Source organism: Podarcis gaigeae (assembly GCF_964106915.1).
Source record: "Podarcis gaigeae genome assembly, chromosome: 8".
Lineage (NCBI taxonomy): Eukaryota > Metazoa > Chordata > Lepidosauria > Squamata > Lacertidae > Podarcis > Podarcis gaigeae.
Genome location: NC_139684.1, coordinates 50,815,041 through 50,831,866, shown reverse-complemented (window position 1 = coordinate 50,831,866; position 16,826 = coordinate 50,815,041). Strand labels below are relative to the sequence as shown.

The window sequence follows — 16,826 nt, the reverse complement described above, 5'->3', positions numbered from 1 at the left end:
CCACTGTTTCAGTGTGTCTCCAATGGCTACCAGCCATGATGGCAAGGTTCTCCCTCCATCGATGGTGGCAGTATGCCTCTGAAAGTCAATTGCTGGGAATCACAAGTGATCAGAGTACTGTTGCATTCAGGTCCTGCTTTTGGACTTCCCATTAGGGCACTTGATTGGCCACAGTGAGAGCAGGGTGATGGATCGAATGGGGCATTGGCCCAATATAGAGAAGGTACCAAATTGATACATCCCTGCTACAAAAGAAGTGCATTGAGAAGACAACAAAACCAGAGTCTGTTTCACATCATGAATAAGATCAGCAAAACGAAGAGTAGAATTGGATCAAAAATATATTGGGAGGCCTATTACTTATTGGGCACTGTGGTCTAAACCACTGAGCCCATTGGGCTTGCCGATCAGAAGGTCAACCTAGCAGTTCGAAAGCATACCAGTGCAAATAGATAAATAGGTACTGCTGTGGCGGGAATGTAAATGGCATTTCTTTGTGCTCTGGTTTCCGTCACGGTGACCTGTTGTGCCAGAAGTGGTTTAGTCATGCTGGCCACATTACCCAGAAAGCTGTCTGTGGACAAATGCCAGCTCCCTCGGCCTGAAAGTGAGATGAGTGCCGCAACCCCATAGTCGCCTTTGACTGAACTTAACTGTCCAGGGGTCCTTTATCTCCTCTTTTGACCCAAGAACCACATTCAACCTTTGTACCCCAAAGCTGATATTGTTAACATGTCCATTCCAACACATCACTCTTTTGTATCAGCTCTTTACAAAACAAAGTCTAGAATGTTCCATCTCCAATGTTGTATATACAGGAGAAATATTTTTACAAAGAGTCCTAGACTTCTGCTAACAGTTTATACTGGGAGAGGAAAGGTTGACAAGTTGAATTTATTTGATTGCTATAAAGAGACTTGGTCTATAAGGTGTTTCCCACCAATGCCACCATTCCTTGTAGAAGTTAGGTGGCAGCAGGGAGGGCAAAGCTTTTAAATTTATAGGCTAACCCCAAAGCTTTACCAGATGACATAATGTTTATCTTGAGATAAGATTTAAATAATATTTGGATTATCAACCATTACGCAGATTGGCTGAGGATGGCAAGTTTATTTGCTGACATGAGGTTGGTAGAGAAACAAAGTTGCCCTGGTCTCTTTCTGGATACTCTCAGGTGGCCATGAAATGACTCAACATGGTGGTTTTCACCGTCCACATCATAAACTGATTTTTTTTACAGTTGTATTGTGCTGGAGATTTACGTGAAACAAGGTAATGGGAAAGATCCAGTAAACAGTGGAAGGAGAGGCCAAGGAGAGTTCAGTAAACCATGTTTCACATGGAGTGAATCACACCACAATCCAAGCTCCTTTGTGCTGGCCTGGGGGTAGTTGGATTGGATAGAGGTGTCCCTTCACTGAGCTCCCCCAGCTTCTGCCAGCCTCTGTCCAATGTCACTCCGCCAGCATGGAGCTCACTATTCTGCCTGCCAAATGTATGGGACATCAGGATCTGGGGACAGAGGGGCACAGCAGGCCTGGGATCTGCTGGGAACTCAAGGCAGACCGACTACCACCCCATGACAGCAACTAGACCCAATTTGGGCCCAACTCCTGTGCCAACTCTAGGTTGGTGCAGATATTTGCAAGCTTCCCAGCTTCTGCTCCAACCAGCACATAGGAGCCAATTCCTAGGGGCAGAGGTCCTTCTGGTCCCCCAGATAAATTATTTGAGGGGGCTGGGCCTCCCCAAAGTTGATGGGCATTGCCCTTCAAATGGTGTGTGTGCACCATGTCTTGTGATCAAATATGTGGGGTGGGGCTTACCTCCCCCCAAATCTTATTCATGTTGGTACCCTTGAGCTACCAGCATGAGCAACAGATGTGGTAGCCTCTGTCTATTTCTAGTTTATGACACTTTTGCATCTACTCACTCGTATGTCTCTCCAACCCTTCATCTATCGATATGTTTTTAAACCCTCACAGAAATTAGTATTTAAACATGTATTTTCAATCTATTTTCTTTTAAAATTCATTTCTGAATGTGTTTCCTCTCCAATTCCCACCCCGCTTGAAGCCAGCATTTCAGCACCCGGCCCTCTCTCGATGGATCTTAGGCTTCCAATAGACCTTGCAGACCTGATGTCTGTCTGCTTGCTCTGGCTCTGCAGAATACTTAGGTTAATGTACAACCCTTCCCTGTCTGCAACATTTTCAGCTGAGATGGTTAAAGTACTGACAAGAGACCATTGAGAAGAGAATAGCCAAACCCACTCTTTCTATCTCTATTCTACAATAAGTAGCAAAAGAAGCAAAACAAAGGGATAGCAATCTGTACGGTACCTGCCAGAGCTTGCAAGTGAGTGCAGGAAATGTATCCCACAATTCTTTGGTCCTGAGGTGTACTTCCCACTTGCACCTGGAAGGAAAATAAGAGAGGAACAGAAGGGTTAATGGACAACCATCAGGCCTTTCAGGATTAAAACCCATTAACTGCAGATAAAACATGAGAACTATTTTTTTTTTGTAGCAAAGGTCTCAGGTAAGCATAACTGTTCTCAGAGTAGAAGAGGCACTGGTTGTTCTTCTGGGGGGGGTAGGTGCATTTTGCAACATGCCCTTGATGCAATAATAGTGCATTGGTGATAGCTTTATACGGGACCATCCACGTATCATACTGCTTTATTACTTGTATTGTGATGCTTCCCCAATGTTACAACACAAATACCATCTGGAGGGGCACCCTTGCACTATAGTGCAAGGAAAAGTGGAGAAGATCCAGAACACAGACACACACACAGCTCTCCTCTTTGCCAGAGGGGAGCCTGAGAGCCCATTTTCAGTGGGCATGAGAAGAGGACAATAGGTGAACCTTAAATGAACTTCATGAAGGACTCCTAGCCATGGTCTTGCTTTTGGACCAGAGGAGGCACCTGAGACCAGGATGCTGGACTAGATGGGCTTTTGGCCTGATCCAGCAGCAGGGCTCTGTTCAGGTATTGTTTTATTGCTATGGCCGATGGCTGACGCAAATAAAGATTCATTCATTCATTCATTCATTCATTCATTCATTGTTTTCAGATAATTATCTTCTTAAGATTTGGCTTCACATTTCTTTCCTATGGTTCCGGGGTTGATCCTGCATTATGACTTCCTTACCACTGAGTATCTTCAGTGGCGTAGCGTGGGTTGTCAGCACCCGGGGCAAGGCAAGTAATTTGCGCCCCCTAACCCGTGGATTTGCCCCCCTGCACCCCCCAAGCTACACCACTGAGTATCTTTAACTACAGTGATACCTTGGTTTTCGTACTTAATCGGTTCTGGGAGTCCTTTTGACTCCTGAAACTGTTTGAAAGCCAAGGTGCGGCTTCTGATTGGCTGCAGGAGCTTCCTGCATGTAAGCAGAAGCCGTGTCAGACGTTTGGCTTCCAAAAAACGTTCACAAACCGGAACACTTACTTCCGGGTTTGTGGTGTTTGGGAGCCGATTTGTTCAGGAGCCAAGCCATTTGAGAACCAAGGTACCACTGTATATACTTTAAAGGATTTCTGTTGAGTGGCAAAGCATCTATAATCCACCTTTTCATGCAGGAACCAAACAGGCAACATGTCGCCCCAGATGTTTGATGAACTCTCCTGCAAAGGCACCTCACTTAATCATCCATTTCAAGGTTTGCTGCAGGCTTGAAAGTAGCTGCATTCTATCTCCACTCTTAATCAGTGCTGGAAATCACAAAGGGGGGGAGGGGTGTTGCTATTGCTTTCCTGCATGTGGGCATCCCATAATGGACATCTGGTTGGCCCCCTTGGGAACAGGATGCTGGAGTAAATGAGCCTGATCCAGCAGGGTTCTTCTTATGTTCTTATGGTTCTGTGATGGCAGGAAGACTACCATTTTCTCTCTCTACTCCCTGACAACCCTTTTCTGTTCCTCTAGCAGAGTGAAACTTGCACTAATCTTGCGCCTGCTCTGACTTCATTATCCAGGCTCCCCCTGTGCCCAACAAGTCAGGCATATTATACTACCCAAAGGGTCTGGGGGGGGGGGGAGCCTTTGGAAGTGATGTTGCCAGAAGGCACGTCTCACATCTGCTCTTGATTTCAAGTTGATCTTTCACTGGGGAACAATGGGATGGACAGAAATGTTGGTAGAGCCTACAATCAATCAGTAACCTCAACAAGGAGCGTAACTTTGCAGGATTAGTCACCACCCTCCCAATAAGACCATTAATTCTAGAGTCTAAAATTACCCAATTGCACTGCCTCCTCTTGCCCCAGGTGAGATTTGTAGGCCCTTACGCAGACAAGGACAAGGGGGAAGCAATTGTGGGCACTTGCGTTGATAAGGCGACCTCTGGAGCAACTGAAAGCGATGTGAAGATTTATTTCCCCTTTTACTTCTACATTTTTGCATTGTTCTCAGGCACAAATGGGTCCTATTGGGAAGTGTATTTTAGGAAGCATGGGCAGCCAGTGAAGCTATAAACAGCTGTCCAGAGAGCATGGTTCCCCCCCCCCCCCCGAAGTTAAAGGACAAATACTGTACACACCCAGCCCTCACCAGACTTGTAAAATTAAGGCAGGTTCTGTGCCAAAATCCCACACCCCAGAGGATTTCTTTTCTCTGCCCCTCACAAAAGAGGCAGAAAAACTACAGCTTTTTTCACAGGGCTGGGTCGCAGTTCTTGAAAAGTGTGGGCAGCCTTCTGCCCAGCACAACGTGATATGCTGCACCCAGCAATCACCAGTGAGAGTGTCTCTTTCAGGGCTGTCCATTGGGGAGGTTTTTCTCAGGGCCACAATGGATGAAGAAAGTGGCACCCCTTCTTTGGGTGCACTTGTAATGAAAATTGGGTCCCTCTGCACCTAACAATTTCCTTTTGTAAAAGGATGCAAATGTTTTCCTCCAAATTCTAGCCCTGAGAATCGCAAGGGAGGGTGGAGCTGTTGCACTCTGCTTCTGCTTGCAGACTTCCTGTTGAAGCATTTGTTTGGCCACCATAAGAGCTTGATGCTGGACTGGGATGGTCCAGACCTGACAGGACTTTGCTTTTTTATGTTTTATCCCTTAGAGCCTCATTTTCTTATGTATTTTAACCCTCTGGTAGGCATTTAATTAGTGACTACAGAATGCTAGTTAATCATATACAATACATTTTCAAAAACAGACTTTCCACCTTGCCTCTTGCTAAGTTGAGAACACAGGTGCTGCCTTTCAAGGACACTTGAGGGCAAGACAAAAAGGCACATTCTCCTCAAAGCTTTAGAAATGCATTTTCTTCTCTCCGATGTGCTGACTGCCTGCTGCATATTTGGCTTCAAACTGGGGTCAAACAAGATTTACAGAAATCCCTTTTTATGAGTTGGCATTCTTGCCCTCTTGCCTGCAGAGATTTATTGTACTTTACAAAGCAGCTATGCTATGTTAATATATTATTTAAGCACGCTAAAACAGAATTAAATGTAAGTATAAAATGTTAATGGAACTAGCTCTAATCATTCACTGGTTCCTTCCATCCACCCTCACTGCTTGGAGTGCCTGGTGTCATAACACAGCAACTTGTGGAACTAACTGCCACAAGATGTGGAGTAAGCTACTATCTTAAAGGTAAAGGGACCCCTGACCATTAGGTCCAGTCGTGGCCAACTCTGGGGTTGCGGCACTCATCTCGCTTTACTGGGCAAGGGAGCCGGCGTACAGCTTCAGGGTCATATGGCCAGCATGACTAAGCCGCTTCTGGCGTACCTGAGCAGCGCACCGAAATGCCATTTACCTTCCCGCTGGAGCGGTCCCTATTTATCTACTTGCACTTTGACATGCTTTCAAACTGCTAGGTTGACAGGAGCAGGGACCGAGCAATGGGAGCTCACCCTGTCGTGGGGATTTGAACCGCCGACCTTCTGATCGGCAAGCCCTAGGCTCTGTGGTTTAACCCACAGCGCCACCCGCGTCCCAGCTACTAACTTAGATGGCTTTAAAAAGAAAAATATTGACTTGCCAAAAGCTATATGCCATTGCACACAAATATTGTAGAGTTGTCCATTTTGGTGCTGACCTATAGCTGTCCCTTTAAAAGTACACCGTGGTCCAGCAATCAGCAGGTGATGATTTAAGCAAAGGAGGGAACCTTTTTCAGCCCAAGATTCCATTCAGGGCAACTGTTTCAAGGGCCACATATCAATGGGGGGTGAGACCAGAGGCAAAAGTGGGTGGAGCAACTAATGCAAATTCTACCCTTGTACAGTAAGCTAATTTCTACACACTCTCACAAGTGCCTCTTTTCCTGCAAGCAAGCAAACAAGCGGCACTATAAGAGTTCAAGGGCACATTCCAGTCAAACAAAAATACTCTGGGTGTGAAGCAAAGCCAGTGAGGGAGTGTGGCCTTGGCAAACTACAGAGGGCCAGATATGGAGGACTGGAGCATTCAGCCCCCAGGCCTGAGGTTCCCCACCTGATTTAAGCTTTGTGCAAAAGAATTTAACCTGCAGGTTTTAGCAGACAAGATACATCTGTTTAAAGGTAGAGGAGCAAGGCAGTTTGTTTTTTTTCCTGGTCATTTGGCACGGCTACAATCATTGAAATAATTGGGCATCAAATGCAGATGCTAAAGAAATACAAGGCAAAATGTTTGTGTTAATAGTGCTCCAGTTCAGGGTTCCAGCAGGCCTTGCTGGCTGTGCTCTTGTCCATGATACTCCATTCCATTCTGTTCTCCCCCAAGCTTCCTTCTCAACCTTCCAGCATTCAGTCAGCATTCAGTGTGGCCACGAAGCACCCTCTTGTTGAATGGTCTCTTTAAATTTTGAGGTTCATTACAGTATTGTTCCACAAGATGTGTGTTTCTTTAAAGGCCAGAGCAAATAACGAGACCTAGTTTTACAGCTGTGAAGCAGTATAGCAGGTGCTGTTAAGTTGTGGCAATTAAGCTGTTGGGTATGGTATATAAAGAGCAGCATGTATCTCTCTCAGTACCCTGGTGGATGGGTCATGCTTATTGATATATTGTAATTTAGTGTAAAAGGAGTTTTTGTTATTGTTATTAAAACCTAGCAAAAGTTATTTTGCGTTTCCTGAATGTGTGGTCTCCCCAGCATGCTTTCTGCAGCACAACTAATCTGCAAATAGCCAACACCTCTACCCCAACTTGGGTGTTCTGGGGCCCTTCTCCCCCATTTATGGTTTTATCCCTTAAATATATTTTGTATACTAATGCAAACCATGGGAGTTCCCTTGAATCTTCTGATACCTCCCTCTTGTTCATTTCTCCAGGCAGATTTTAAAGGATTTTCCATTACAAATTGGCCTGGAAACAGGATGAGGCAGACGTAGTCCCATCCTCTCTGAAAACTGGGATGGATCAGACTTTTATAGGTCCAATCATCCCCATGTGCAACAGTCCCATTGCCAGGTACCTCTGAAAGGTAAAGGAAATGAATGAATGTGGTGGCAACTAAATGCCCTGTTATCTCTACGATGGTGATTCCCAGTAATAAAGGAAAGCAGGAAACAATGAGATAGCTAATCACATTCTTATTTAAAGGAGGGCCTATTCTGCTTAATAGTCAAAGACAAGAGCTGCCCACTGTTGCTTTTCTCTTAAGATTCTAGTGTATCTAGAATGTGTAGATTCCAGCCAAGTCTTGCATTAGCAGAGGCTGTGTGTGTGTATATATATAAAATATTTAGATTACTACCTAGGAATAAATGGGAAGCTGCTTTTAAAAGCTGATGCAGAAATTCCCAGGACAGGTATGTAGGCAGAAATAAGCACGAGGTGCTTGCAAAGCCCTAGAATGGTTACTAGACCTCTGAGGGTTTGTCCATCTGTACTTGTAAATAGGCAACACAGTGGGACTTATCACAGTTCACACACGAGGCTTACACTAGCCCAGTTCAATTTTGGATTTCTTTCTTTCTTTCTTTCTTTCTTTCTTTCTTTCTTTCTTTCTTTCTTTCTTCCTTCCTTCCTTCCTTCCTTCCTTCCTTCCTTCCTTCCTTCCTTCCTTCAACAGCTCCTAGCTTCGTTTAAAAAATAAATAAAAATGCTACCCTATCTTTCTTCCTTAGTAGAACTCAAAGTAAGGATTTCTGGGGATTTCCCATCCAGGAACTGACCTGGTTAGCCAGCTCCCTCCAGATGTTTTGGACTACAATTTTCATTAGCCTCCACCCAGAATGGCCTGGTGGAAACTGTAGCCCAAAACACCCAGGCGGTGACAGGCTGGGGATGGGTGCTCTAATCACTACACCATACTGGCCATTTTTTGACGCTCCCTTCAGTTTGTGATCCGCCTTGGGGAGTGGCGAGGCTGCTGCTGAAGAAAAATAAGTCTAAAACTTCATTGAGCTGATGGAGCTAGTTTGCTGACTCTTTAGTTCTGGAACAAGGTAATTGCAAGAACAACAAGCAAACAAGACAGTTTGGAATTCATGACAGACCACACTACAGCATGGCTTGCAAAATCTTATGGTGATCGATGAGATTTAGGCACCCATAACTTTGCACCCAGCATGCTTAATAAAATGCTTTGCACAATTTTTTTTGAAATGGCACCGATGTTGCTCCAGTGCACTTTCTAGCTAGGCTGGAGGATCTGAGCAAGATTTACTGATTTGTTTTATTTGGAGTCCTGGCAGTAAACAAGTCCCTCCATCCCATCTTAGTTGAAGACTTGGGAGTTGATAATTAAGTCTATCAATCCTCATAGTAGCTGGAAAAGAGGCTTACTTTCCTGCAAGAGGGGTGGAAAAACAGCTGCCAGCTTGCCTGGATGGGTCATAAATCAATGACTCAGCTCTGGGCAGCTGGAAGCAGACTGGTTTTTTAATCCCTTAATCCTTAATATATGCACATGCTGAAGGGAGTCAGTGACATGAATGATGCCCAGATTTTGGAGAGGTTTGGCTTCTTCTTTTTTGTTTTCTTTTTAATTTTATGAAAGCCCCGTACAGTAAAAGAATCCAGCTTTACACACTGCTGCCCATCAGAGCAGATAAAAGCTGTGCTAGATGGACCAAGAATGCTTTGTCTTGGTACAAAGCACCTTTCTGTTTTGATGCTCAGTATATTCCTACCCCTGCACCAAGGGTGGAGGTTATCTGTCAGTGGAGGGCAGATTCAAGTGGTGGGCTGGTCCAAGGGCCAATGTGGGCAGAACCCCCCTTCTCACTGTGTCTTTCCAGAACCCCCTTTTCTCCTCCCATTTCTCCTTACCTAGCAGGCTGCTGGTTGTCCCTTGTGCCACAGAAGCCTGCCAGTCTCAGGCTCCAAAACCCTCTCCCAACATAGATCCAACAGGCACCCTCACTTTTGACTTTCAGCTGTCTCAGGGAGGTCTTTTTTATGTAGACAGGCCTCTGCACCTGCTTACATTTTTTTAATCAGCCAGTCCCTGTAATCATATTGCACTATTTTTGTGGTGTTTAATACATTGCCACATTATATTGTGTGTGTTTTGATGGTATACAATACTTGGTATACACACTTGCCAAAGCTCTGAACATGCAGAATAATTTTAAAATTAGACTAAAGGCTGCCCACCCCTGCCCTATTTGGAAAGCCAGAGAGGATCCCTATCCCTAAAGGACCACCTTTCCACATATCTTTCCCTACCTTTTGCCACCTGCCCATAAACTGAGGCTCTCCTCTGAGTGCCACCTCCAAGGCAGGTCCAGCAGGTGGCAACAAGAGAACAAACCTTTTCTTTAATAGCCCCTTATTACTGCAATGCTTTCTCCAGGGAGGCCTGCCTGATACCTGCTTTGTTATTATTTTGGTACTAGGCACAGATATTTTCTCTCTCCTCCATGCATTCTGGCTGCCCCAATCATTGGATGTTTGTTTTGTTTCGGTGTTCATCTCTAGTTGGGTATGGTGATTACAATAGGGATGAACCCATGTTAATATTCTGTGTATGTTTTTAACATGCTTTCAACATTTTCATGGTTGTTTTTATTTTTTACTTGTGTTGTAAATCGCTTTGGGACTATTTTTGTAGTGGGAAGCGACATACAAATGTAATAAACCTAAAACAAGTTCCCTTGGGAGCAATGCAAGTTGTGTCACCATTTTCAGTGGGTTTGTACAGGAAAAAACGTAGCTGCCCCCATAGAACCAACAGCAAACAAGAGAGGAAGCTCTCAGACCACCTTCTAAGTGTATGCATCATGTTCTCACTGTGGCCTACCAGATGCCCCTCATACAAGCAGGACCTGAGCACAACTCTCTCTATTTGTAATTCCAAGCAACTGGTATTTAGAAGCACACTGCCTCCAACCATGGAGAAAGAACATAGCCATTGTGGTCAGTAGCCACTGATAGCCTTAACTACACTATGAATTTGTCTATATCCCCTTTAAAGCCACCCAGATTTATTACCATCATTGAATCTTGTGGCAGTGAATTCCAAAGGTTAACTGTGTGTTGTGTGAATAAGTGCTTCTTTGCACCTGTACGGAAGCTTCCAAGCTTCAGCTTCACTGGATGGCCCCGGTGGGTTCTCGTATCATGAGAGAGGTTCTCCCTACCCATTTCCCTCACACCATTTTCAAGAAAGCATCCTTTAAGAATTGGAGGGCATGGCTTGTTTAATTGGCAAATGGGACCCAGGTCTTGGAATCCTCCGAGATTTATTGCATTCCGTTGTGAAAGAGTTCCCCGTCGGCCCCTACAAACTGTTTGCTGCGATGCTGATAAAGAACAAGGGACAGAAAGTACAGCCAAAAGTCCAAGTAAGAGCTTGGGCAAGAGGTGAGCCAGCAGCTCCCCAAGCTCATAAACTGACAGATGCGCCACACAGTAAAGTCAATGCAACTGGGTTTATGAGATGGGCAAAGTCCATGGCCACTGAGATCATAATGCCTGCCTTTTCCTCCCTGCCTTCACAACAGCTCTTTTTGCATCTCTCTCTGAGATGTGTTTTCACCAGGGATGGGCGACATTTTGGTTTCTCTCTGTTTCTCATTTCCCCCAATCTCAAATTCACGTATCCACACATATTTGCAGAACAATTTCCCTTAATATAATGTACCATATTTTTCGCTCTATAAGACGCACCAGTCCACAAGACGCACCTAGTTTTTGGAGGAGGAAAACAAGGGGGGGAAATTCTGAATCTCAGAAGCCAGAACAGCAAGAGGGATCGCTGTGCAGTGAAAGCAGCAATCCCTCTTACTGTTCTGGCTTCTGTGATAGCTGCGCAGCCTGCATTCGCTCCATAAGACGCACACACATTTCCCCTTACTTTTTAGGAGAGAAAAAGTGAGTCTTATAGAGCAAAAAATACGGTACTTTTGTATGCTGCTTTTCACTAACATATGCATTTTTATTCATACTGAGAGAAGACTGAGGTTGATGGGGAATGTCCCTGTTCATCTGAATGGACTAGGACCCACTGCCTGGCTCCTTGTCCCTCCCGTATCAACAGCAAAAGCAGAAGGCAGAATAAGAAAGATGACACACATTTTCTCAATTTGCCACAATCTATACAGGCCAGAGAAGTCCACTTTGCTTGGGGCCTGGCTTACAGCAAATGGAACACCAGACTCATTTGCCCAGAAGAAAGGAACAACTGAAATTTTACTAATTTTGTAAATGTAGGTGGGAAACAGGCAGGGGGTCACTGCAAGCAGATGGGAGGAGAGTTCAACAAATAGCTCTGCCCCTTTGATTTGCAAAAAGCAGAGCTCAGGTTGAATACAGAGATTCCAAACTCTTAGAATATTTTTCCAAAAATGTTCAGGAAGCCTCTGGAGGCTTTTAATGCTAGAACTCTTAGTCTATTCTCACACTGCTCCGGGGGGGGGGGGGGATTCCCTTCTAAAAAGATGGTCACCACTCAGAATTTTGTTCAGTCTGCACTTTGAAGCAAGTTGCCCTAATTCACACATTCTGGACTATTTATTTATTTATTTAATCAATTTACTATTTTTAAAAAATCTCAACACCATTTGCATTAAAAAAGTCAAAACTCTAAATAATACATTGATGCAAATAACTATGAATAATATCAACTAAAAATATCCCATATAGCAGAAAGTCAAAATGCTCAAGAAACTTTTAAAAAAGGCAACTACTAAGCAGTTCAACTGGGCAATTAGAGCTGGGAAAGGCCTAAATGAAAGGATATGTGTGTGGAATTTTGCCAACATAAACCTGAATGGGGAGGGAGTGTAGCTCAGTGATAAAGGATTTTGCATGCAGGAGGGCCCAGGTTCAATCCTTGGGTAGGCTGGAAGTGATCATTGTCTGAGTTCCTACCTGTCAATGTAGACAATACAGAGCTAGATGGGCCAATGGTCCAATGTAATGGTTCCCTATGTTCCTAAAACATCCATCTCCTGGGCAGGGCTGTGTTTCGTTCCATAGCAAGAACAAAGGGACCCCTGACCGTTAAGTCCAGTTGTGGACAACTCTGGGGTTGCGGCGCTCATCTCACTTTAATGGCCGAGGGAGCCGACGTTTGTCTGCAGACAGCTTCCAGGTCATGTGGCCAGCATGACTAAGCCGCTTCTGGCGAACCAGAGCAGTGCACGGAAACGCCATTTACCTTCCCGCCAGAGTGGTACCTATTTATCTACTTACACTTTGTGCTTTTGAACTGCTAGGTTGACAGGAGCAGGGACCAAGCAACGGGAGCTCACCCCGTCGCAGGGATTCGAACTGCTGACCTTCTGATCGGCAAGCCCTAGGCTCTGTGGTTTGACCACAGCACCACCCTATTACAAGGAATTAAATATTACAAGCACAATACTCTATGCTAATTAACCAAGATATAGAAAGGAAAATTAAAGCGATGAAACAAAAAAGATTTGAATTTGCAAAATAAACCAGGGAAGTTATTGGCCTGGCAACTGAAGAAGAAAAAGAAAAAAAAGGATAATCCATAGTCCGCTAAAAAATGGAACCTCCATAATCAATCAAAAAGAGATAAGAAACAAATTTGTTAATTTCTACATTGACTTTTGTAAGAAGGAGCAAGAAAATGCAGAATTGATATTGGAGTATTTGGAAGGATGTAAATTGGACAAATATCAGAAGAAAATGCAAAGATATTAAATACTCCAATATCAATGATGGAAATGCAAAGGGAACTAAGTCAAATTAAGACAGGAAAATCCCCAGGGCCAGATGGTCAGTCAGCAGGATATTATAAGAAATTTAAAGAATTTATGGACAGTAAATATCATTTTTATGGTGTGTTATACGTTAAAGGAAAATATGATGAAAATGACCCACAGATGTTATTTAACACCTACCAAACTAGTGAAAATGTTTTTAAAAAGAAAAAGGTAAATGCTGAAAATGCAATGAAGTTAGAGGGACCCTTTTTCCACATGTGGTGGTCCTGTAAAGTAATCAGGGAATTCTGAGAATTAATTTACAATGAATTAAAAAAGATATTTTTTTAAAAAAAAAAACTTCCCAAAAAGTCCAAGACATTCCTTTTGGGAATGGTAACAACAGAAGTCCCTAAAAAACAAAAAACAAATTTTTTTTATGTGCCACCACTGAGGCTAGAATCTTATTGGCACAAAGGTGGAGAATGAATACGGTACCCACCAAGGAAGAGTGGCAGTTTAAAATGCTTGAATATGCTGAATTGGCAGGCATAACGAATAGGGTAAGAGAAAAGGAAGATAAAGAATACAAGGATTGGGAAATGTTTATTGGATATTTTAAGAACCAGTATAAACAAGGAAATAACCTAGCAGGTCTTGAGTTAATCCAGCAGAATAGGAGTTAATAGAATTTAACAAAGGAAGAAATTCAAAGATTAAAAATTTGGAATACGTGATTTAATAGATAAATAAAGAAACCAGAAAAAGGGTGGAAGGGGTGAGTCACCAGGTATTTAGTTATATGTCGAGATTTGTATGAAAGTTGTACAACTGGGGGGTGGAGGGAAGGGGTGGGTGGGATGTGTGTGTGTTTTGTCTCTGTATTAAAAATCCAGATAAAAAAGAAAAAAGATCACAATGGAAGTTTCCACTTCATGAGATGCATGGCGTGTCATCCTCAGTTAGCAAGCATCTATCTGTCTGTGTGGTTGCTGGGGATGTAAGGGAGTGAGCTTAGTGGCCAATGAAATGCAAAAAGATTAGATAATAAAAGCAAAATGATTACTGTTGCCAATTAGCAAGGCAATTCTGGCAAGCATCTTGGCAAGGGTTGCCTAAAGAACACTCAGCTCTCCATGTGGGAGCCACCACGACCCACCTCCCCAGGGCTGCAAAATTCACTGAGCTAAGGATTGTAAAGTTCTTTGCACACAAAATGGTGAAGAAATTATATCAAAGAGCTAGAGAAGAGAAGATCCAAAATCATGGCCCATAAGGATGTTCTCATTTGCAGGCCATATCAAAATGGATAAGGGCCACTCCCAGGACTTGGGACAGGTCCCATTCATTTTGATGCTGTGTTAGATGGACCAATGGTCTGACTCGGTATAAGGCAGCTTTCTATGTTCCAACGAAGCAGGGGGTTCTTTATTGCACACCACAAATTTTGTATTTGCATAGTGGCCCAGACATGCAAAGTACACACACATATATGCACTTTTCCTGCTTGCAGACCAGAAGGTCCCTGAATCAGTTTATATAGAAAGAGACCTACCTTGAGAAACAGGGCCCCCTTAGAAGACAAGGCGTCTGTTCCTTTTCCATTGGGATAACAGTGATAAGCAGCATCCATAACTGGATAGCGGCTGGCAAAAAGCAGGCCACTGTTCACAAACTTAAAGGTACAGCAGCCATGGCAGCTGTAGACCCCAACATCGTACAGAATGTATTCAAAGTAATGGTGGAGCTCCTCTTTCAATTTCTCAGCCGCCCTTTTGTCAAACACTTCCTGCAAGCACAGGAAGTCCAAATTGGCAGGGAAGAAAGCGGAGATCTCGTGGTCAAAGAGCTCGTCTGTGTTTCTCTTTTTTCTCAAGGAGGTCTTCTTCATCAGTGAGGCCTTGTAAAGGAGCTTGCTGTTGACAGTGCTCTGGTCCACAGGGCCGTCTGCGGCACGCACCTTCACTAGGGACTCTCGCGAGGCAGTGTAGCTATCTAGGCTCCCAGAATCCCCCTCTTTCTGCTTATGGTTCGGCGTCTGGCCTTTTAGGCTCTCGGCTTCAGATTCTGGTGATCGGTCTGCTGGGCCCTTGCTGTTGTTGACTTGGCCACCAGTGCCATCCGCTTCCAGGTCTGAAATGTGCCCATTGTCCTCTCCACCTATGCGCACAATGCACGTGTTGCCGTCTTCGCCCTCATTGGTATCTCCTCCAGCTTTGCCATCTCTACCATCTTCGCTGTTGTTCGAGCCGGAGTTGTCCCCTTTGTACTCCATCGAGGTTGTCCTCTTGATGCCCACATTGACTGCACGGTTATTACTATCTCCACCCTGAGGAGAGACCAGGCTGCTGAAGCTTGCTGCGCTGATGGATGTGTTTGTGGGGGAATCAATGTAGATTTTGATCTGTGGCCTGCTAGCCCCATTCCGTATCCGTCGCCCGACCTCCTTAGCACGGGCCTGTGTGTTGAAAACATTGTTCAATCTTGCCAAGGAGTCTGGGAGCAGGCAGACATTGGCACTGCCAAAGCAGAAGCTTTTCCCATTGCTGGCGGCCTTCCACTCCGTGAGCAAGGTGCTTCCATGGATCTGGCTCTTGTCTTGCAGCCTAGAGTAGACGTACGGTCGCCTGGCAGACTGGAGAGGGGACCAGAGCAGGAAGCCAATCAGGGCAAAAGGCAGAGAGACCACCAGCAGCGCCAGGTAAATTGGAGTGGTGATGATGATGCACAGAGCATGGAAGTAGCATGGATCATCTCCCCTTTGGCGCTTCTCATAGGTGGTAGGCACAAAGGAGGCTATAAGCCTGTCTCCAAGCCAATAACATGGGAAGATCAAGCCCCAGGAGAAAGAGTGCAGTGCTGACAGAAAGCCGTTTGGAAATGGGGAAGTGTATAAAACCATTGCAACTCAGTTAGGACACCCCTTCAGGACCTTCTACATGGTGTCATCACCGCCCGCCAGCCATCAGAATGTGCGTTTGCAGACAAAACAAATAAAAACAAAATGTCCTAGCGAAGTTGTGTCTTCTAGACTGCAAGAAGCAGTTATCACCTTAGGAACACCATTTCATTTCGCGACAGTGAGAAGGAAGCGAAGCAACCATTCCTTTGGATGTTTGGTCTCTGTAGACTTCAGAGTGTATCATTGCTCATCACAAGAAGCCATGGCAGAAGTTCACCTGCGAAGACAAAAAGAACAAGAATGCTCATGTTCAGAGGTGTCCACTGAAGGGAAGAGCTATCAGAATTATAAAGCTGTAATATTCCCCACAAACAGTCAACCAAGGGTTCCAGGGTGATACCTCCACACACCAGTCTGGCCACCGGCATCTCCTATGGCACCTGCAAAAGGTCTCAGTAAGTATCTCTTCAAAAATCCACAATGCATGAGTAACTCTTTGTTCTTCCTGCCAAGTACCTGTTTACACTGGTTCAGCCTCTCCTCCATTGCACATGCACCCTCAGGCATCCCCACACTTCACTGGACACCCACCCTCCCACCAGTTTTGGACAGAGGAGCAATGCAAAGCACTTTTCTCAGAGAGTGAGTGTGATGGTGGTTGAAAGAGATGCCTTTTCCCCAAGGATTGGGTGGGGAGGCATGCTCACAACTTTTTGTGGCCCTGTCTCTTTTTCTGCGGGACGCAGGTGGCGCTGTGGGTTAAAGCCTCAGGACCTAGGACTTGCCGATCGAAAGGTCGGCGATTCGAATCCCTGCGGCGGGGAGCGCTCCTGCTGCTCGGTCCCAGCGCCTGCCAACCTAGCA

General features: G+C 44.7%; 1 protein-coding gene across 2 annotated transcripts in view; it reads right to left on the bottom strand.

Annotated features, from left to right (window-relative positions):
- The window catches only part of SMPD3 (sphingomyelin phosphodiesterase 3), an 86,911-nt gene that overhangs the window by 24,715 nt on the left and 45,370 nt on the right, over positions 1 to 16,826 (bottom strand). For both annotated transcript variants that reach the window (XM_083749917.1, XM_083749918.1), the window contains exons 2-3: positions 14,616 to 16,239; positions 2,343 to 2,418 (exon numbers count right to left, since the gene is read on the bottom strand). In XM_083749917.1, coding sequence (XP_083606043.1) covers positions 2,343 to 2,418; positions 14,616 to 15,962 — 1,423 coding nt within the window. In that variant the 5' untranslated portion in view covers positions 15,963 to 16,239. The remainder of the gene's footprint in view (positions 1 to 2,342; positions 2,419 to 14,615; positions 16,240 to 16,826) is intronic.